The sequence below is a fragment of the Octodon degus genome, unplaced genomic scaffold (assembly GCF_000260255.1).
Source record: "Octodon degus isolate 3935 unplaced genomic scaffold, OctDeg1.0 scaffold00044, whole genome shotgun sequence".
Lineage (NCBI taxonomy): Eukaryota > Metazoa > Chordata > Mammalia > Rodentia > Octodontidae > Octodon > Octodon degus.
In genome coordinates, this window is record NW_004524620.1 from 6,749,811 (window position 1) to 6,773,040 (window position 23,230).

Genomic DNA, 23,230 nt, shown 5'->3' on the forward strand with positions numbered 1-23,230 from the left:
GCACACCCTAGAATAGCACTATATGGTAGCCTCCCTAAAGTCTGTGTGTGACAGACTTGGGTGTAAAACAAATTGAGTGAACACTTGTGAAGGCTGATAGATATATCTGAGAAAACAACAATGGTAGTCTAGTCTCACAGACATGCGGAAAATGGGAAGGAGTGGTGCCAGGGGACACTGAGCAGTCTTCTAACATTACTGAATCATCCTAAATTACCTCATCTATTTATGTGTTGGTTTTCCCAATGGTAAAATCACAACTGTACAACTCGAGTGAGTTGTAAAAGGAATGGGCAACTCGACACGGTTCCATAAAAATCACAGTCATACTGCCTGCGAGTTTGATGCAAATGAATAATCAGCTGACAGCCCTTCATTGCCTGAGTCAGTTCTAGATGGTTTGTGAGAAAAACAAATGCGTGACACAAGCCTCATATTGAAGGAGACACCAGGAAGTAGGCAGACAGAACTCGTGGACACAAAGGAATAAAAAGCAATATGAGGCAACGTGACATCAAACTGTGTGAAATGTCTTACCTCCACCTGGCCACTGTCCTTAGCGGTCTGTATTCTCCCGAATAAACAGCTGCCACTCTGTTCACTCAGTAGTCTCCTCTGTGATTTCTCATAGCTCCCTCCCTTGATCATTGTCTATCTGGGATTTTTTAATATTTAAATACACAATCTACTTTCAACTAGACTGTAACTGTTTCAATCAGGAGCCAAATGTTATTGCAAATATTATTTCTTCATACGTCTTCCAAGTCATTTGTGTCATCTTACACAGTGGTTCCCCTACTGATGCCCCAGTCATCTTGAAAATGATAATTATTAATAAAAAATGAACCTACAGAACTGAGTAACTATGAAGACAACGATCCTGTGGGGTTGGATCCCAGATGCACTGAATTCACTTGCTGGTGAGTTCCTGAGCACAAGAGTTATATCTTTTTCATGTTTTATCTCGTATTTTTGCTCAGGAATCAGGACAGCTGACGCTGTAGCTATGGCAATGTTTGACCAAAGAGGGGAGGCAGAAAAGGAGGGAGAAATGAACGGAGGGAAGAATTAATCTAGGTGGTGATGAATGGACTAAAATATGAGGAAAAGTGGGAATTTTAGGAACACAGTGAGCAGAGCAGAGGGACTGAAACCACAGCATGCCAGCGTGAAAAGATGTGGAGCTTGTGCACACAGTGACACCGCGCTGCATAGGAAAGGCGTGTGACGCTCCCTTGGCCACACTGTGAGAGCCAGAACAAAGAACATGGAGTTGGGGTGAGAGGCAATGCAGGCGCAGTAAGTTCCTAAGAAAAGAAAGTGTTTTAAGAAAACTATTTAGAAACAGTGTTTTTTCAAGATGAGACAGTACAACAAGGTCACCAGCACAGGTTAAATTTTACTGAAAAAAAAAGAAAAAAACAGTAAGGGTTGATGATTCACTGAATGCAATAGTAAAATAGATAACATTATAGTTAGTATTTTCAAACCAAAAAGAGGTTGAGTTCATCAGTGGTGCCATAACTTTAAACAAGAAGTATGAAAAGTAGTTGTTCTGAAGAAAGTAGAATTTTAAGTTTGAACATGATGATTTTATGTAGTGGTAAGTAAAGCAAAGGGAGATATACTATGGATATTTTTTAAGCAACAGAAAGGGTCTGGCAATATAGCTCAGCGGTCTAAGCACCTGCTTAGGCAAGCACAAGGACTGGGGTTTGATCCCTGGTACCACGTGCTGTGGTGGTGCACCCCTGTAACCTCTGCTCTTGGGAGGCTGAAAACAGAAGCATCCCTATGAGTCCAGCCTGCCCAATGAGACACTGTACCAAATATATAAAAAATAAATAAATGAAAAATAAAAATAAGCAACAGAAAGAACATAAAGCTTAAAAAGAAAGTAAAAAGGTTCTCATATATGAGACAAAATCAACTAAACTAGTTAAGAGCAAAACATAGAGATAATATTAAATGTTGAATTATTATTTTCATTAAGTCACTTAGCATCCCTCGGTATTTATGTCTCTTAAATCAGGAAAATAGCACATTTATTTCTGCTATAATTGCCACATTCTGAGCATAAAATAAAATAATGATTATTATGTTTCTTGCAAATTACTAAATCTTATCTAAGTTGCAAGTCAGAAGTATGGGGCAGGGGCATGCATTTTCCCCTGGTCCATGCAGTGACGGCTCACCTGCCTTTTCTCAGGTCTTCCAGAACAATGTTACTCTCTCATCTCTCATGCTGGGTTGGCTGAGCTTCCTAAGCAAGGGCTTAGATTTTCCTAACCATACAATAAGAACAAGAATAAGCTATTTCCTAACCGTGTGTGTGTGTGTGTGTGTGTGTGTGTGTGTGTGGCCAGCTCAGCCTGCTCTGGGGATGGGGCTGGTGCAGCATATGGTGCCAGGGATCAAACTGCAGTCCCTGTGTTTGCCTAAGCTTGCCGATGCAGGCGCTTTAGTCTGCTGAACTATCTCGCCAGCCCTATTTCCTACCCATTTAACAAATTTACTTTACAAATTTCAGCAAACACAATAGCAGAGACCCTACATGGGTAGAAAAAGGTGGAATTGGTGCTTCCTGGCAAGGTTGTATATACACAGGTGGGATGGAGGGTCTTGGTCCCGGAGAATTCTGATTAAGAAGCAGAGAATACACTCAATAATTAAGCACACTGACTCTGGATTCAGCTAGAAGTATATTTACCTTCAGATAAAACACAGCTCCGAGCTGGGCAGTTATGGGAAATTTGCCACAGTTAGCTCAGCCACTAAATATACCATGGACACTATGAGAGGAGCCACCATTTAAAGTTGTGAAGCTACAGAGGCAGTGAGATAGCTCAGCAGACTAAGCACCTACTTTGGCAAGCACAGGGACCAAGGTTTGATTCCCGGTACTGTATGCTGCACCAGCCCTGCCCCTGGGGCAAGCTGAGCCTGTGATGGAGTCTGGGCACAGTGGCGCATGCCTGTAATCCCAGCTCTGGGAAAGCTGAAAACAGGAGGATCACCAGGAGTCCAATCTGCATAGTGAGACCTTGTACCAAATACACAGATGGAAATAATAATAATAATAATAATAATAACAATAAAGTTATGAAGCTATAGTGAAAGATAGAGTAAACAACACACATAAGCTACCATTATTACCAGGAAACAGTAGTAAATCTACTTTAACCAGCATGAGACCATCACTTGTTTCCAATGGAATCTTTTAATATAAGAACAAAGAAAGAAAAAATATGGCTAAGAAGAAAGGAAGAGGGACAGCGGGGGCAATCAAGCAGCAAGGATGGGTAAATGAAAAAGAAGGAGAGAACTAAGCAAAAGCATTAAGAAAATTTTGAAAAGAGCCAAGGTCACAGGGTAGGAAGGGCCAGGCATTTAGCTCCTGGTGCTTTGCTTCCAGTGAGCACACTTCCCCACTGGAGAAAGCCCAGAGACTAGCGAGATAATTCTCAAAATTAATACTTATAGTTTGAAATCTACAGGTATTATTCCATTGTCATCATAATAGGAGCAGGATAAAAAAAATTAAGTTGTGGGTGAAACTCAAAACAAATTCTAATGGGAAATTAATTGCAAGCAGATAGAAGAAAGAACACTGGGTATTGGGCATACGGAAACGGGCTGATGGGACTTGCATCTGTCTCTTCTTTTTTCTTGCTCCTATTACTAAGTGCAAATGCTTGTGCAAATCAAGTGTGATATAAGCCTCTTTAGTCAAATATGGTTTGGCCTTTGCATGCTATTTTAACCCAAACACACTTATATAATTAGGAATGGTGCTATAACCCAAAGCAAAGGTTTTACATTACACCCGGAAACGTAAGTTCTATAAAACAGAGGCTACATTCCAGCAAACTAGGAAATCTTTTTTAATTCCTATCTGCACACGGTGCAGAATGATGTAATGCCAGGTTATATAGCAAGCAGAGCATTCTTCTAATGAGGCTCTGGCCCAAATGCCTGTGGAATCTGGAGTTGACAGCAAGTGGAAGGAACAAATGGACTCTGTGCTGTGACTATTATAGTTTCTACTGATTTCGTAGAAGAACTCCAAATCATTCTCTCTAATATGTTCACATCTTGTCTCCTTACCTCCTTGATTTTGAGACAAAAATCTGTGCTATGGCCCCTCAGATAGCTCCCAACATATCTTCTCTAAATATCCTGTAATAGGCTGGTGAGATAGCTCAGCAGTCTAAAGCGCCTGATTAGGCAAGCTTAGCCAAGCGCAGAGACCATGGTTCGATCCCCGGCACCACATGCTGCGCCAGCCCCACCCCCCAGAGCAGGCTGAGTCAGCCACAATAAATAATTAAATAAATATCCTGTAAGTACTAGCCATGACTCACAGACTGAAACCAAACTTTCAGGTAGAGCTTGACAAAATTTAAGTAGAACTTGGAACTAAATATAAACCTTAAAGTGTTTCAACTAAGAAAGCCAAAGGTTATGACAGAACTGAGGATCAGCCCTCAAGCAATCAGCTGTAAGCCCGTGGAACAGATACGGCAAGGTCATAGAAAGACAGAAGGGAGGAGCAATTGTACCTGCCTCTGACCTTCTGCACTGGCAGGGTGCCGTAGGCCCCCACCCCCATGAATTGGCCACACCCTTCACATTTGCCACATCAGCCTGGGAAGGAACAGTTGTCCTGGGCAAGAGGTCACAAACCCTTCCTCCAAGCTGTAATGACAGCACAATCTTTCATGCACAGCCCTTTGGTGAATACTTTGCTCCCGTACCACACTCGTTCTTTAAGCCATCACCTCATGGAACAAATAATTATTTTCACATCTATTCAGATCTAAGCCCCCCGAAGTACCAGCTTTGATGTTGAATATTGCCCTGGTATTAAGAAGAGTTCTATAGTTCATATGAAATTGAAGGAAGAGAATGATAAAATCCTTGTAGAACTTTCTAAAGTCCCTTAATGATTTACTGAGTATCAATCTTCCATTAATCTCTTACCCATTTTTTCATTTGTAGGCCTGGTACACTCTGGGGCACTCACTCATATGGTAGATGGGTTGTGCAACATTTACAAAACAATGACATGACTCAGCATCACAAAAATGTGTTCAATAATGAACCTTTAAAGAGGTTCATGAGGTGATGGCTTAAAGAACCAGTGTGATACAGGAGCAAAGTATTCACCAAAGGGCCGTGCATGAAAGACTGCTGTCATTAGTGTTTGGAAGAAGGGTTTGTGACCTCTTGCCCAGGACAACTGTTCCTTCCCAGGCTGATGTGGCAAATGTGAAGGGTGTGGCCAATTCATGGGGGTGGGGGCCTAAGGCACCTTGACAGTGCAGAAGGTCAGAGGCAGGTACAATTGCTCCTCCCCTTCTGTCTTTAGCTCTGAAGGACAGCTAATGCCCGCCTAGAGATCATGCAAATAGTACAAGCTTGCCAGGAAAATGCAATTTTGAACAAATTGCACACTTCTTACCAGATGTCAATGGAGCACTGAATCTGTGAATAAATGAATTCTTAGAGCTTTAGATTCATCATGTCAGAAGAGGACTACTACCATTCATTTCTCTGAGTTTCTAAGGATAAATAACATGAACTTAGTAAGTCTCTGTCATAAAATAGTGCACAACAGCAGTTCCCCATGTAGCACTGTTTTCAGCTTCTCCCTTTTACCAGAACCTTGTACTTTTCTGGCTCAAAGTGTTCTCCTGCCCCCAAAAACTCTTACTGTTTCAATAAATGGGTATAATGGTAAGTAACTATCTTCTTTAATATTTTGTGAGCATAACTACAGTGCTTCTCTTCTAAATAAGATACATATACTCAATGTGTGATTATAGTAACAAAAGTATTCTGAACAATCACAACTACTTCTGAAAAAAAAGCACACGCACACTCAGCACATGGTAAGGTCAGCAGCTTCAGAAGGTCAGTTTTCAAATGTAGCATAATGCTCTTGAATCCTAAGACTAGGATGTGCAATTTTAGTATGAAGAATTTTTGAATTTAACTCTCCAATAATGCCATCTAGTTCATGTATGTCTTTGCATGGAATCTTTGTATTTATTTTAAAAAATGGAAAAATGTATAAAAATTCTATTCATTCTCTTCCTGCACCTGTAAGAAGCAGCTGAAGCTGTCTCTCTGAGCCTGTAATTCCAAAGATAAGAAAAAGATACAAGCCTAAAATATGGACAGGCATTGACATAGTCATAAAGCATTGTCAGAAATGGACATTGATCTTGAAGCCAAGATATGTGAGTGAGAATTATATGGACGGTGCTTGAACTATAGGTCAAAATTATAGTGGAGTATCGAAGTTCCTACCAGGCTTCTTAGAGACAACTTTTAGATGAATGTCTGCAGCTTTTCTCTATCTTCCATGGGGCTTTAATACCAATCATTCACCTTTCATGTTGTACTTAAAGAATAAGTGCTTTAAGAAAATCCGTCAAGTTTTTTCAAACGTGTAGGACAAAAATAAAGATATTTCTTTAGACTTTTCACATTTATTTTAGTAATTGTCTATTGTAGGAGCCTACCATAAACCTAATTTTAAATATTTTCAATATAGCTGGTGAAAGATATCAAAGGTGGATTATATTAATCACGTCCATGCCTATACCACTGAACTGCAAAACAAAGTTCACAATCACTTTTCTAGACTATGGAAGTGCACTCCAAAGACATTTTTAAGATCTAACAACTGCTAGCACCTAATTGGTGACTGTAAATAATGTAAGCAGTCAGTTATTTTTAAAATTTTCTTCTGCAAGGGATATTGAATCTAGGGATCACCGAGCTATATTCCCAGCAACCAATCTTCCCCTTTTATTTCTAATCAGTCTCACAAAAACGCCCAGGCTAACTTTGAATTCATGAACCTCATGCTTCAGGCTCCTGAGCAGCTGGAATTACAGGCATGAGCACCCAATCCTGTTGTGTGTATGTGTGTTCAGAAAGATGTTTGCCATCTATTTCCCTATGGTTTGAAACTTTCTAGAATAACCCCCATACCTCTGCCAAAAAGAATGGAATGAAAAGTTTCCAATCCTGCAGATTTCTGTCTGTCTAGATTAATCACAGCCTCATGTTTAAACCAGGATGGAGCCAAGACACAGCAATATTCCATAATGTGTGTGCTTGAATTGTGTCCCTCAGAAAGGTCTCAAGTCCTACCTGCAGGTTGCCTCAGAACAAGGTGCTTGGGAATGAGGTGGTGCAGCTATAATTTGCTAATGAGTGCATACTGAAGAAGGGGTGGCGCTTAATCCAGTGGGGTGTCTTTATAAGAGATGGATTCAGACACAAGCACAGAACCAGACACACAGGGGAAACAGTCACACGAGGACAGTGGCCGTCACTGGGCCACGAGGCCCTGACACAGCCGAGGAACACCTTGGCCTCAGAGGAGCTGAAGTGGCAAGGAAGGGTCTCGCTCAGAGCATCTGCGCAGAGCTTGTTCTGTAGGATATTTACTCTGAACTTCTAGCCTACTGAAATGAGGACAAAAAACACATTGTTGTAGCACTTTTGACACTTGGGACAACAGAAGGAAGATAACACGCCAATTTGAGCTCACTTTCCTACACACGGACCTTTGGACTTACTTCCTTATGACTTTCTTTGCCCAATCCCATGATTTAAAATTGTTCTGCTGCTTTTGTTTCCTTACTTAGCTGTTGAAGGATTGATAATCATCCCCCAATGATTTCTTGAAGCACAATAGGAGCCAGCCCAGTTTTTGGGACACAAATGTTTAATTTTCAGGCGTTTTGTAAGCCTACTACTAAACAAAGCCATTAGTTAAAAATATTACATTGTGTTATCTTTAAATTAGGCAAGGGCTGGCCAAATAATTCAGAGGATTAAAGTGCCTGCAAGCAGGTGCAGGGGCTGGGGGTTTGATCCCCGGGCCTGCAGCGCACCCCCCCCCCCAGTGTGCTGAGACAGCAATTGAGACTGGGCGTGGTGGCGCACGTCTGTCATCCCAGCTCTTGGGAGGCTGTAAACAGGCAAATCACTACTAGTCCGACCTAGCAGTGAGACCCTGAACACCCTGTAGACCCTACTCTTCCCTAAAAATAAAATAAAATAAAAATAAATAAATTAGACAAATTGAAAACAATGTGGAATACATTATCAAAATTCATCATCGTGTCCCAATTATTTGATCATACTATACCACTATGTCCCTAAGCAGATTTGCGCCAATAATTTATTATTATTAATTCTTTTACATAAATGACAGCTATTTACATCTATTTTATCTGCATTGTAGAAACACGAGGTAATGCTGCTCCACTGCCCATCTTTTCCCATATTGGTTGTTCGATGTGAGTCATATTGTGCTTGTATTATGAAAATTGTCAAAACCTACACATCAGTTATTTTTATATATTCAGAGAGCTCACCATAAGCATTTGTCAACATGACATTGACAACCTGTAGAGTTCATCCTGTAAACCAAACTGGAATCTCCACAGAGGAACAGACTACAATGAGCTGAAGAGATCTTTTCTCTTGACCCAGAATTGAGCCTTTCAGTAGAAATTAAGTGCGCAGAAAAATAGGCAAACGCTAAAAGAGAAGTGTATTACAAATAATGAAGGCAGAGATTTGACAGGGATTGTGAAGGAGGATAAGGGAGACTTAGATGCTAGTGACCTGCTTTTAGTAATGTCTACTAAATCTCTCACAGAAGTGATTAACTCTGATTATTAATGTTAACTAGATTCTCATAAGTGTACTATTTGAAGGGACTGTGCTCCTTATGGGGACGTGTTTCAGACGGACGGCTAGATAGACAGAAATGGCTCACAGTCATGCAACTTGCTCAAGGAGATAATAAAGTAGGTGATTTCACTAAGTAAAACAGACCCAACCCACCTACAAAATTATAAGTGAGTTAAATGACTGTAAGTAGAGCAGATAAAACTCTAGCTACTGCAGTCCCCTAATTCCCCCACACACGGATAGGGTCAGCATTCTTCTGTTTTGCTCCTATCTTCCTTGTTTACTTATATGCAAAACAACAATATTTGCACAAACAGTAGCTCAGTGCATTTAGCACAAGTATTCCAAGAAGCGGATATGCATTGAATAGTTACTACTCCCTCAAGTTCTTAACCTAATTAGAGGTGACTGACTTCTCGATAATCTTCTGCACAATGGGAACAGGAGCATCAGGTTAGAGATTCCACCCTAGTTCTCTAACTCTGTGCCAGCAGGAGTTGGGAAAGCTGCGAACTTTTACTCAGGGCCAGAGAGAAGGTGGAAGGGCTCCCTTTTGCTAAGGGCACTGTGGGTGGCAGATCACGGAGTGGCATCATCACTGAACAAGGCCTTTTCTCTTTGGTACTGGGCAATGAACTCAGCACCTTGTGCTTGCCAGGCAGGAGCTCTGTCGCTGAGCTATATCCCCAGCCATGAGCAAGGCCTCTTGAGTCTCCATTTACATTCAGCAAGTGCTTCAGACCTGAAGTATTCTGCCTGTGGTACGCAGGAGCGATGCCACACCTCCATCTGCAAATGATGCATTTTTTCGAGATGTGTCACCCAAGGCCAACAATGTTCCTATTTCATTGACCAACATTAAAAAAAAAAAATGAGAATCAAAAACAAACTCCCTTTCCTTCTCTGTGAACACATTCCTCCAGGAAAAGAGACCCCAGCTCTTCCAGTTCCCCACACCTTAGTACTCTTTCTTAGATTTCTTATGTACTTCAAATACGAGAAAAAGGGAAAACACAGCTCATGCTTCAAGCCACCTCCAAAGGAGAAATGTAGGAGAAATTGTATCACAAACACAAATGATCCAGGGACTGGTTTCACAATTTTGTGTTCAGTACACTTAGCTGTGCAAATGCCTTGGAGTTGGGATGCTGCCTGTGGGCCGAGATGAGGAGGGACAGAGCTATGGGGCGAGAGAGGCGGAGGTGGGCTGGGCCTGGCTAGGAGGGGTGGGGCCTGGCCTGGCTGGCAGGGGCGGGTAATCTCTGCCTGGTCTCCCTAGCTCCTGTTTCTCCCGTGGCTGACCTCATTCCCGCTTCAGTCCCTGCCACAGACCCATCATTGCCACTAATTCCCAGAATCAAGACCTGCAACCCAAATAGCAGGAGCTAGGCAGGTGCTTGGAGCGCTGAGCTATTTTGGCAGCACATATACTCAAATTGGAACAGTGCAGAGGTTAGCATGGCCCCTGTGCAAGGGCAACATGCGAAGCGTTCCGTATCTAAAAAGTCAAATCAAATCAAACAAAATAGTAGGAACGATTATTGAAAACATCTCACACATTTTTCTCACAGATGAGTCTTGTAAGCAAACAAAAATTATGATTTAAAATCAAAAGGTTAAAGACCCATTTTATCAAATATTCTGGTTGAACAATGTCCTCAGATCACACCACATGAACACTATCTGTCATAAGCCTTGCAGACAGTTTCTGCTTTGATATGTGCCAAAAATTAGTTGAACTGGTATTCAAAATGCCTCTATTTTAAACTAAAATGTCATGAAGCATTAAAATGAGGAATTTTATAAAATAAATAAGGTTGTCTTTGTGTTCTGTATTTCTCTAGAGCAATGTGTAGCTTTACATATAAGACTTCTTTTATAGGCTTTCATGAAAAGCAAAAAAAAAAGTTCAGTTTTGAGTTATGTTTAGCATCAAATACTAGTTTCACTGTCTTTGATTCATAGCAGCTAGGATGTTCCGTAATTTTACAGTTTTATTGATTATAATTTAACAGTAAATGTGCTAGTTGAACTTTGCCAAGCTAGTGTGTTGTACCTGGGAGCTGCTCTTCTTAGACAGCCCTATGCCGGACCTCGCAACGTTTTTATAGTATTAAAAAAAGTAAGCCTGTTCTTGACTAAAATGCAGGCCTTCCTTAACTCACTTCACACAGTAGTTGCCATGCAAGGAACTTGTTGTTTTCTGATTTTCAAACAAAATGTATGGTGTTTGATATTGAGGCTCGTTTTTGGTCATTTCCAGAGGGGTACCCAGACTTTGAAATGGCCCCCCAACTTGCCAATATTTCTTCACTTCTTTTTAAGAGCGAAACATAAGATGCACGTTTCTGGCATGCTGACAAGAGACTTTCACCTGATGTGACGCATTCCCCTGGCCAGGCCTGCGTCCTCTCCTTAAAAAGGCTCCTAGATTGGACTCCAGTCAAGCAAGGTCGGGGGTGTACGCATCTCTGTTCTCATGACTATAAGCCCCTAGAGGTGCCTGGAGGAACTAAGAACTGATACTTATTTGTCCCAGAAATACAGGGCCCTAAACTTTGAAATATTTCAACAGAAAACAAAAAAATATGGCTACTGGATCGAATCTGTCATGTACTTAAAAATCAACACAATGTTGAATCAGTCCTACAATCTATATAGTTTATAGTAATCCACTTGGCAGACGTATCTCAGATTAATAATGTGCACAATTGAGGTTTCTTCTAAATAGCTGAGAATTACAGATTACCAAAGAGGACTTTTTTTTTTTTTTCACTAGTTATGGTCACTTTTTTCTCAGGCTGTCACAGAGCAAATTGGTCAAGCAATGGCTGTGACTCATCCACATGGCTGACACTGACAAAAGATCTATCTACAAACTGCTGTACAGTGTTTCAGGGTAAGTCCTGAGGGGATTTGACTGACCTTGTCAGATACAGAAGTTACAGTTTTTGTTATACAGGTCTTGTTTTATCTTGGTCTTAATGATCCAGTAGAAAAGTTTAAAATCGAGGTATAAAAAATAAAGCCTTATTAATATGCTGAGCTGTAAAAGGCTCAAGTCAACAACTTCTGACACTACCAGTCTTTGGGATAACCCACTACTATTATAGACTACTGGACTATATGGGATTACTCTGCTGAATTCATGCACCTACAATATATGAAAGGCAATGGAACACACGTCTCTTACAAAAGTAAACAAAAGAGGGGATATAAATGGACCATTTTATAGTGGAATATATATATCTGCATATACAAAATAGCATAAATACACAGCTACTGTCTCTTAGATCAATGAGCAGAAGATTTTGAACTAATAGTGCTTAGATAAAATATCATGTCTGCGTCTTGTACGAGGAATAACTACCACAAAGGCAACAATATGCAACGTATTAATTATTGTAACTGTATCTCATTGCTACTTCTTTCTCAAAAAATTATTAAAATATAAAAAAGTTATGGTCACTTCTTTGATAATGAAATTGATAATAACTCAGCAACTGGCCTTTGAAAATAAATTTGCTATCTCAGTTGTCCTATGAGTTATTCTGAATATTTAATTCTTCAGCTTGTGGTGATATGCTATAATTTTGGGAAGAGATGCATTTTTATTGGACATATTTTTAAACTTTTGGTTAAATCTCATCACTTTTCTAGTTGGTGTGGCGTTATGGGGATTGGCCTTTGGATGTATTTGGAAGGGCAGAGGATGGGGTGCAACACTGACATCAAAGTCACTCTCCTACGCATAACTGTTTAAAAATTATTTTAGGAGTTGTAGCCACCAGGCATTTGGGCCCCAGAGCTACAGACCCAATATGCATTTTTCCTACTAAAGCAAGCCCTTGAAAGTCTGCCCCTAGCCGAAGGGCTGGGAACATTTCTGTTGCTCTTCTTTTCTGTGACATACGGTACAAGGGTTGGCTCTGGTTGGGTCCACCTGCCAGCGGAGTTTAAAGTTTCTGCGGCTCTGAGAAGCACAAGGATTTGGATCAAACGGGCCAAAAGGAAGGAAGAGCGTTTCTGCTCCATCGAGGAGGCCGTGCGTGGAGATCCTGCTAAGCCAGCTCCCTTCTGCAGCGTCCACGTCGCACAGAAACACGCCAGACCGCCCTCCTCTCACCCCGACAATCCAGGATGTTCCGAAGCTCGGAGACCTGAGGCTGGAAAACGAAGCGACCCGGGAGCGCGGCCCAGGCGGACTCCGCTGGACAGGGCCGGTGGGCTGGCAGAGAACGCCTCGGGCGTGTGAACGCACGGTTCCAGAACGTGAATTTACCCCCCTAGAACTACAGGCGACCTCGCGTCCCCCCTTTCCCTTGGGTCCTTAGTACTGGCGCTGTCACCTCTGCAGCACCAGCTTGGCCGTGCGGTGGGGTGGCCGGAGGGACGCGGGCGAGGCGGCCTGGACCAGCCGGGAAGCGCCGGCGCCGCCCCGAGGCGGGGGCTGCGCGCCATGGGTCGGCCGGGGCGCTCGGCCCGCGAAGGCTAGAGCCGGCGCCGGGCACCCGAGCTGCGCGGGCCTCCAGGCCGGGGCGGCTCGGCCTCCACCGCCTCCCGGCGCCCGCATCCCCGCGGCCGAAGAGCCATGGAAGACGGCCCGCTCCCGGACCTCAGGGACATCGAGCTGAAGCTGGGGCGCAAAGTGCCCGAGAGCCTGGCGCGCTCGCTCCGCGGGGAGGAGCCGGGGGCCGGGCCCGGGAACCCCCGCACGGGCGGCTGCGGCAGGAGCGGCGGCTGCGCCCCCGCGCCCGCGCCCTCCGCACCCGCCGGCTCCCCGCGGCGGAGCCCCTCGGGCGCCCTGGAGCGGCTGGAAACCAAGCTCCGGCTTCTCCGGCAGGAGATGGTGAGTGCCGGCAGGGGCGCGGGCGGCGCGGGGCGCGCGGGTCTCCAGCTGCGGGGCGCGGAGGTCCGGAGGCAGCTGCTGCAAAGCCGGTTCTCCAGGACTGTGCTCGGCCCGGTTCGCTAGGAGCGGCAGACGGCTCTCTCCGCCAGCTGCGGGCCGGGAGGTCTGGGGTCTGCGGCTGAGGTTCTGCGCAAGGCCCGGGCCCGCCGCGCAAAGCTTGCACTTTCCGGGGGTCCGAAGGCGGCTCCGCGCGCTCCTCCTGCGGAAATGCTTCCTGGGGAGCGGAGCGGGCGGCGGGATCCGGAGCCCCCAGACCAGCTCTGGCCCCACCCCACCCCCGCCCCGCCGGTGTGCAGCAGCCGCGGCTGTTCCGGGCCCGGCCGAGCGGATTTCCCGCAGCTGGTTCTGAGAACAAGCCCCCACGCCGGCCTCGGCGCGCTTGGGAGGAGCTGCTGGGCGGACTGGGTGCGGGAGAGCAGGTGTGCGCCCCGCTCTGGTGCCTGCTCTCTGCACCGCAGTTAGCCTCCCTGCAGGCTGCGCAGGTTCGCGTGCGCGGGTACCCGGGCCAGGGGGAAGACTGACAGCCCGTGCCTCTCATTCTGGATATCTTTAGACCAAAACCTTTATTTTTGGACTTAAGTTCTTGGGCGAGTAGCCCCGCCTCTGTGGACTTCACGTTAGTTTTATAGCAGTGAGCAGTGGAAGGGCATTTTCTCTTCCTACGTCCCGTGGAGAAAATGACCACGGATCACATCATCGTCTACCACTGTGAGGAGGCGGAGGATTTCCACGGTGGCCCGCGGGCACGCAGCGTGTGTGCGTAAGGATTTGCTACAAAATGACTTGGTTTACTAGTGATTTTTAAAGTTTCCCCACTCTTTTCTTTATATACTTGGAAGAGCCCAGGAGAGAAGAAATGACAAATATAAAGTGATCCTGGCAAATATTGTAGTGCCATACGTCACACCTCAGAGGTCATATCTTATGTTAGAACGTTAGGATGTCACTCTACAAATGTCTCTTTGGATTTTTCAGGCTGGCCTATGTAAGAACTTTGTTTTTATGTCATAAATATCCACTTTCTTCCCACTAAGAATGTTCTAGATATTGAAAATGAATATATGTCAATATATATTTATGTACAGTGTGTGCTGCAAATGATTTTACCACTATAGTTATGTTTTGCTGTCTAAACACAAGTATACAAGTTATGTATATTCGTCATTCAATAAGCACTTATTAAGCATTTACTATATTCTGATATTTATCTGATTGCTGAGAATACAAAACGAAAAAATCAAGAAGCTTGTCATTTGTTATCCACACTATATCAAGCCAAGAATGTTGAAGAGCTCCATAGGGTAAGGGAAAAATTGGGTCATTTTCAATAAAGACTATCTTATAGATACTGATTTTTCATAATGAAAATTTCAGTTGATAAACATTTCTTCAAACCAGATCTTGCCATTTATAATCATTCCTATTATTTTTTAAAACCGTAACAGTAACAGCAGATTGCAAAATCCGCTATTCATCATATTTTCTTTGCGAATCCTCCGTTCTATACATTAAGAATAATTTACATCAGACCAATTTTTTTCTCTAACTTTGCACTCTGTTAAGGCTTTCCATGAAGCAAATGTTCCACCCTGGTTATGGGAGTTTAGAAGGAAAGATTGAAAATAGTCAGGTCCCCTGCCAAAGACCAGTCACCCTGCTTTATATAACTCTTCTGAATAATCAAAGGCCCAGCTTTAGCACCACTGCAAAGCAACAGATTTGTTTTTATGGGGATTGGCAATTTTTGTTGTAGACACTCAACAAACACACTTATGCAGGCCTTCCGGTTGCCCCGCAAAAGAATTTTAACAGATTACCCTTCCGGATGGGTTGGATTTAGCAGGCTTTGAGCCTGCCCTCAGAACTCTTTCCTAAGAAATACCTTAGCTATGCACAGCGCCGTCTAGAGGCCGCAGGAAGGAGGCCTCTTCTCCTATCTGAAAGGTTGCAGAACCAGGGATGCCATAGAGCACACACTTGCGGGGAGGGTAGCTCAGCGCTTAAGGCTGAATACTCACATGGATTTCACCATTATTCTTCTCCTTCTACTGTCTTTAGGGATACCCAATTCGTGTCTGTAATTGTTACCGTTACTGCTCTTTAAGATCTGTGGGATGAGTTATAAAACAGGCAATTTAAAAGCGAGATTTAAGAATGATAAGAAACCTCTATGGTTCAACTTTCTAGTGGTGAAAACTTACAGCAACTCAGATAGCATTACCAGTAAGAAAAGGAAAATACTAGACAACAGCTTTTATGGGCAGGGTAGTTTTCAGCATGTTTTGGGATGGAACAAATTTTCCCCTTGTGAAATTTGTTTGTTTTCTTTATTTAGGAGTAAGGAAATTTGACAACACGATAAACAAAGTTAAATCTAAGGATACACATGGGAAATTTATTATGAAATTCAAGATAAGTATTGTGCCTTTTGTTTGGCCTGCCCACTAATTGCTCAGTTCACAGAGGATGTTATTGTCTGTCTCATCATCTGAGCCTAAGGTTAGACTAGGAAGAGGAGGAGTTTTGTCTGTGTTTTCAAATGAGGTCCTTGTGTCACAGAAGTTGGCTGGGAGCAGGCCAAATTCACATGGCTCATGAGGTAACAGAACCATGACTTGGACTCATTTTCTCCCACTCTATGCTCTGCTTTTCTTCCATCCCTGTGCATATTACAGTAATTTTGAAGCACAGTGTAGTTCTTACATCTCTGTGATATTGCACGGCTCTGTGGCTTCTGAGGAGTCACAAACACAAGTCCTGAGACATTGCTTTGGGTGTGGAGACATTGCTTTGAGTGTGGACTCCTCCAGACTGGCTTTGAAAATTGTTCTTAAGAGTGGCACTTTATTGATAATTAAATGTTACTATAAGCTTTATAACATCTCATAATATAGAAAATCTTTTCTCTGTGAATGCCAATAATCTCTATCAAAACCTGCCTTGGCATTTACTAATAAATATTGTATCTTCTTTACAAGCTATTGAGAAGGTTTATGTGTTATTTAGTATGCATATGCCATACTTCTAGTTGGAGAGTGAAAATTATTTTGATCAACTTACTTTGGAGAAAATTTGAAATACACAAGATAGTGATGATTATCACTAAAGAATAGGAAACTGACATTAACAGGGTCCTGAATGCATGATCCCAGTTGAGCCTTCGTAGACAATTAGCATTCGGAAAATCAAGGCACAGTTTGGAATGGAGAAAACACTCCGTGTGGTGCCCCATTCTGAATTCCAGTGAGTTCTATGACATTCTAATGGCACCTTACCAATCTTTGCGTAGTGAAAAGCCAGTGTGAAAATTGGCTCAAAAATACAGAAATACTTGATTTCTGTATGTTGAGCAGTGGTGTAGACAGCAGTGGAGTAGGAGGAGCATCGAGTAAATTATGTATTCCTTCTTACTCTTAGTGCAGTACCCCACCTGGTTACGCATCTTTGGTCTTCATGGTGTTCTAAGCAACAACTAGAATTAGATGCACAAATGCACATATGCAGAGCAAATGTGTAAATGATAGCAGAACCCAAGTCAATAGTTAAAAGTTTTTGAGAATGGTAAATTTAGCTCTGATTTTTAGCAACACTTTCTCTTGTTGAGCTGTTGTCTTCTCCCCATTTTCAGTGGCTCACTCACTTTTGTAATGAAAAGAATCATTTTAAATTCTCTAAAACAAGTTAGTAAGTTCATTAAATTAACTCTGGAGTTGCTTTGCACACGCTGTAGTGTAGGCACGGAGATGTTTATCCTTGGGATCCCTTTAGGTAGAAGCTTGAAACTCGAAGGCATCTTCCTTGATGAGTTCCAAAAGGCAGTTTGGAAGATAATATAGGAATATTATTTGACCAGAGAAAGATTGCAAACTACCATCTCAGCAGGTTCCTGATGTCTTGTAGAGATTAGCTACAAGAGCTGAGCCAGACATGGCTGAGGATATAACTAGCAAAATGCACCTTGTCCAGGAAATTGAAAGTGCAGGTAATTATGCAAAATAAGGCCTTAATTCTGGGGATAAAGACTTCAAGGGAATGAGGAAGCTTAGCTCTTAACAGTGGTTTCTCTTGTCTTTTGGCCCATGGAATGTTAATAAACTTACTTAATCTAATAAATAAATCTTGTTGAAACATATTTCCATAATCAGTGGTTCACAGGCAGTAATGACATTCTGATGGAAAGATAGTTTGTGAGATTTACACGTGGAAGCAACAGGCCTTCTCACGATGTAAGAGCCTCTCCCAGTGACTAGGAACACATTCTGAAACTTGGTCCACATGGGAAGAACTGTCTCTGACAAAAGATTTACCTTCCATTCGGGCTACACAAGCAAGTCATACTCCCAGATCAGAAAGATTCCATATTGGGTGGGAATCTCTAAACTAAAGAAATTGATTTCTTTGATTGCCTGAAAATATGTATTTACCTTCCATTGTAGTGACGAAGTTCACCTTCAGTTGTATTGATGAGTCATGAGATTTTTCCATATATTAAAATGTAGTTAAAATGCTACTTCTTACGCTGGGACTCTGACAGATGTCTCTGGGGTCCTGACTTCGTTTTCCTTTCAAAACTATTCCTGCGCTACTCAAACAGCAGCTGGCTGTTTGTTTGGTTTGGTTTGGTTTGTTGGGTAGGATTTCAGGCAAGTGTAGAGTAGTTCAGGGTACAAATTAATAGAACTTTGCTGGCCATCATGCCCGAGCATCTGTGGAGGTGTTCAGCTTGTCTTCCTGGGCAGAAGGGCCTGTCCAGTGCTCAGTGGCCCTCACTCCAATCTTCAGTGACTAGAAGGTGGCATCAGGAAGCCATCTTACCACCCTGGCACTAGGCCTTCCTGTAACAAGGGAGTAGAAACAGCTCCATTAAGGCAGTATAAAAATTCCATAAAGTGTTATAACAAAGCCACTGTGAGGTAAGCTTTTAAAAATAGTAAGGGAAGGTCAATAAAGGGCATTACTTAAGGGCAGGCCAGGAGGTGTAGCTGGCCAGTGTGCTTGGGATTGCTGAGTCTGGGCACCACTCCTCCCAGTTTGGCTGTTGAGCACCCTTGGGTGCTAGGGTCTGCTGGACCATGTTTCTATGCAAAAGCAAAACAGAAGCATGTGCAGCCTTTCCCAGCACGAGTATAGCTGAAAATTCTGATTTTAGCGTTTATTATAAGTGTGCAGCATGCTAAGCGTGCTATTAATTATATAGTAGCAAATATTAACTTGTAGAACTTCATGGTAGGCAGCCCAGTAAGTCTAAGGAACTGAGATATTACATGTTTACTTGTAGCAAGTCTTGACCTTACATAAGCCATTCTATTAGTTACATGTTGTGTAATTTATTATCTTATTGAAACCTTAAAATTTTAAAAAATCATTTTTAAAGTTTTATAAATGAAGCACTAAGGTCAATTGAAGTTAATTCTTGGGATAATAAGGGGAGAAGTCTAAGCTTTAGATTTGAGCTTTTAACCAAGCCTGTGCTCTTCACCACTTTTTAGCTGTCTATCAGTTTTAGAAGACCTTGGCATGTTGATGCCCAGAATTAAGTTTAGCTCTCTGTTCTTTTTTTCCTGGAATTTAGAAGAGTAAGCATGTTAAACATTTTATACTATAAACACTCCCAAAAGGAATAAGTACTACATGCAGTTCCTGATTTAGGAGTACTAAGATATGAATGAACACACCCCAAAGTTGCCACTGCCTCCACAATCGTGCCCATTCCTTTTGCCGTGGGGACTGAGATCTCCACGAACTCGCCCTCCCACTCAAGAGCTGCTTGCCAAGGACTCCCAGCCCTGCCAAGTTGAAAGCTCAGAGCTCAGCAATGAAGTGAGCTAGTGTTCATGGTTCCAGAGTTTCAAGAGCTTTCCATTTTTGTTCCCTGAGAGGTTGTCTGGGATGAAATTGGATCCTTAGGTAACTTGCTAGAAATAAGAAACTGGGAATCCGCACATCATTTTTTTTGTTTGTTTATCTGAGCAGTATTTTCAAATTACTCTTCTTCTAACAGGAACTTGATTGTCCTGTTTTCCTAAAGTGATGTTTGTTGTCTAACGCTGTTTTGACTTTCCAGATGTACACTGTTTATGGACAGATGTAAATTACGTTTATGGGATTCACAAAGGAAAACAAGATCATATTTTCAGACACGTTTCATAGGTCTTGGTCTTAGACTTCAAAATAAAATAATTCAGTTTTGAGTGGGCAAGATTTTGTACTAGATTTTATATATCATCATGTGTTATGCTCACTTTACATATAAAGAAACTACAGCTGCTAGAGGCCAGGATAGTTGACAAAGTCCGGACAAGTGGCGACTTAGGACTGCTGCCATCCATCTGGAAGTGAACCACTGTGGGCTGCGGGCTGTATCCAAACTGCTCTCGACCCCCATCCCACGCCCGGTGCCCCGTGTGCCCGTGTATGATGCATGGACAGTTTTGCACTTACTTCACCACATATCTCTTCAATATATCCTTTTGGATGCTTTGTAAACTATTATCATTTCTCCCTGAAGGAATTAAGTGTCTGCTTTCTCATTGTAAAGCTTCAAAACTACAGGCATAGGTAACAAAGAGAATAAAGGCTCCACTTGACCCGATACTGCTCTTCTCCTCTAGCGCTGTTCCCTGAAAGAAATGGCTGCTACCTCCAACTTGGAGTGAGTCCTCTCACGTTTTAGTCCACACCCTTGCTTTCATATGTGTGCACATAGATGCTTCTACAATGTTGGTGTGTTTGGGTTTCATTTTCTCCATTTTGCATATTAATAACTTATTATACTCTCTGGCATTTTTTAATTATTACAATATGCCAGTTAGTGCCCTAAACAAAATAAAATTGTCACTATATTAATGTCCACCTCAGTAAAGTCAGAAAAAGTTTAAAGCCAACATCCCAGTGAGATCAGTCTGTTCTATCAGGGTTATCACCAGCGAAGACTCTTGTTACCTCTGGTGTTTCGGCAAAAGCCATTACCTGGACTTTCCTACACTCACTTCTTGTTTTTCTGCCTGCCAAAGAAAGCTTGAGAACAAAATTGAGAAGGAAGTAGCCCCTGAGCACTGTAGCTTCTTTCAGTATTACTATATTGAGAAACTCACCTGGAATTCCTTTGCTAAGTATTTAATTATCAGATAATTTCTGTTGGCTTCTAATGAAGTGAAGCTTTTTTAGCTGTTTTGCTAATTTTGCAAAAAAATTTAATCATCATTAAAATGATGCCAGCTCTTGCTAAAACATGCAAATAGTATAAGAACTTTTATGGAGTTCTCTTTCCCATCTTGCAAGATGGCGGGTGAAAAAACTGAGAAGCTAGACACTAAAGAGAAGAAGCCTAAAGCCAAGAAGTCTTCTGCCAGTGGTACTTGTAAAAAGGGTAAAGTGAGGCAAAAAAAAAAAAAGGCCCAAGAAGGGGCAGCCACAATGCAGCTGAAATCCTCTCCTAGTTAGAGGAGTTCGTAGATACTCCCGATCTGCTATGTACTACAGAAAGGATTTATACAAGAGAAAGTACACAGCTGCTAAATCAAAGGTTGAGAAGAAAAAGGAGAAAGTTCTTGTTATGATCACAAACCCAGTCAGTGGGGACAGAAACAGAGGTACTTGGGGTGGTTAAGCTTTGAAAAATGCCTAGATACTACCCTACTGAAGATGTGCCCTGAAAGCTCTTGAGCCACGGCAAGAAACCCTCCAGTCAGCATGTGAGGAAACTTGGAGCTAGCATCACTCCCAGCACCATCTTGATCATCCTCACCGGGCATCACAGAGGCAAGAGAGTGGTCTTCCTGAAGCAGTTGGACAGTGGCTTGCTACTTGTGACTGGGCCTCTTAACCTTAATCATGTTCCTCTGCAAAGAACACACCAGAAATTTATCATTGCCACCTTTACAAAAGTTGCTATCAGCAAAGCAAAAATCCCCAAACACCTCACTGATGCTTACTTCAAGAAGAAGAAGCTGCGGAAGTCCAGATATCAGGAGGGCGAGATCTTTGACACCAAGAAAGAGAGATACCAGATTTTAGAGCAGCGCAAGGTGGATCAGAAAGCAGTGGACTCATAGATTTTCTACCATTTCGATAAAATTTTATTGCAAAATATACACAGGAGCCACCAGGTAAGGCTTACTTTTATGACTTAGATCAGTAGTTGTAGTCACATTATAAAACTGAATTGAGTAATTGGCAGACTGAATGCCAAGCATTGATAAAATCTTTCTACAATTAAAGTACCTTACTGTATAAAAGAAGTCTTATAGGTCTTCACTTTCATGTTAGGTCAAAGTTTCGCTTTTGTTTTTCCGTCTTGGTTGGTAATATTGCCACTTTTTTTCTCCCACAGTATATTCACCTTGCAGGCAGCAGCTCTAACTATTCAATACTGGGGTTTCCTTAATGCCTGGCTGTATATTTGAGGACTAAATGTATAATGTGGGAACTGAAATGCACTGCACCCCTGCTTCCAGTTGTGTGTCTGGAATGCACTAGCAAACATCTTGTTCTGGAGTGAGGCAAAGGACCTCAGGCTCCCTTGTCTCCCAATATCCAAGCCTTGCCACCTGGAACTTAGACCTTCTGATGTTTGTCATTATGGAAGTTGACTTCAGAAATAATATCACGTTTCTGCTTGCTTAGACATGGTGTAAGAAAAATTTCCTTTTGGCCTCAGGACCCTCTCTATCTTAAGATAGTGTGGATCTTAGGTGACAGTGCCTAGCAGAGTTAGCAGAGTATAGAAATGAGAGGTGAGTGTTTCTCTTCACTCATAAGTGCATAAAAATGTACTCACTGGGTATTTCCATGCGCTCTTCATGGTGTTAAGTGAGACCCTGAGGTTTCACATAAAAGGACTGTATACCATGGTGTTCTCTATAGGTCCTGGTTGAAAATGAATCATTTCATTTGGCTGCCAGACTTACCAGCAGGGTGACTTTAGAGCATGTGTTCTCCACCTACCCCTGACATAGCACTCAGTAGAGAATAGGAAATTGATGAGTGTAATATGACTTGGGGCACAGGACAGCTAGGAGGGTGGGAGCAACTGGCAGGTGTGCAGGGATCCCCCAGGAGGGGTGTTCCGATGGATGAGAGGAATGTGCTGACCACAGAAGGCTGGGTTTCTTGTGTCTTCATCGTACAATCTGAACTGGATAGGGGTTTAAAGAACCCAGCCATTTTTATTTTACTTTGAAATCAGATTAGAAAGATTAAAATGGCTATGAAATGTTTTACTGTTGTCACTAGACCAGCTGCTGTACGTGTATGTTTCTTTTGGATTTTTTGTCCCTCCTCGAATGTTTTAGAACACTCGCTTCACTGAAGGTAAACACCTTCCTCACTACGTGGGAATTCAGTGTTTCAGTGTTCAGTCTTCCTAATTTGTATCATCCATATTAGAAATTCCAACTACAAGGCAAGCTTTGAAAATAGCTTGTTTTGAAATAATTTTAGACCTCACATAAAAATTGCAAAAATTAGACCAAACATCACTATGTACCTCTCACCTAGATGACCCCAAATGTTGACATTTCACATTCGTCCTTCTCTTTCTCTGCACACCTTTTGAACTCTCTCTCTCTCTCTCTCTCTCTCTCTCTCTCTCTCTCT

General features: G+C 42.5%; 1 protein-coding gene across 1 annotated transcript in view; it reads left to right on the top strand.

The window, feature by feature from the left end:
• Nucleotides 1-12,983: 12,983 nt before the first annotated feature.
• The window catches only part of Lurap1l (leucine rich adaptor protein 1 like), a 43,777-nt gene continuing 33,530 nt past the window's right edge, over nucleotides 12,984-23,230 (top strand). Inside the window, exon 1 of the mRNA XM_004631708.2 lies at nucleotides 12,984-13,573. Within this exon, the coding sequence (XP_004631765.1) occupies nucleotides 13,316-13,573 (258 nt within the window). The 5' untranslated portion in view covers nucleotides 12,984-13,315. The remainder of the gene's footprint in view (nucleotides 13,574-23,230) is intronic.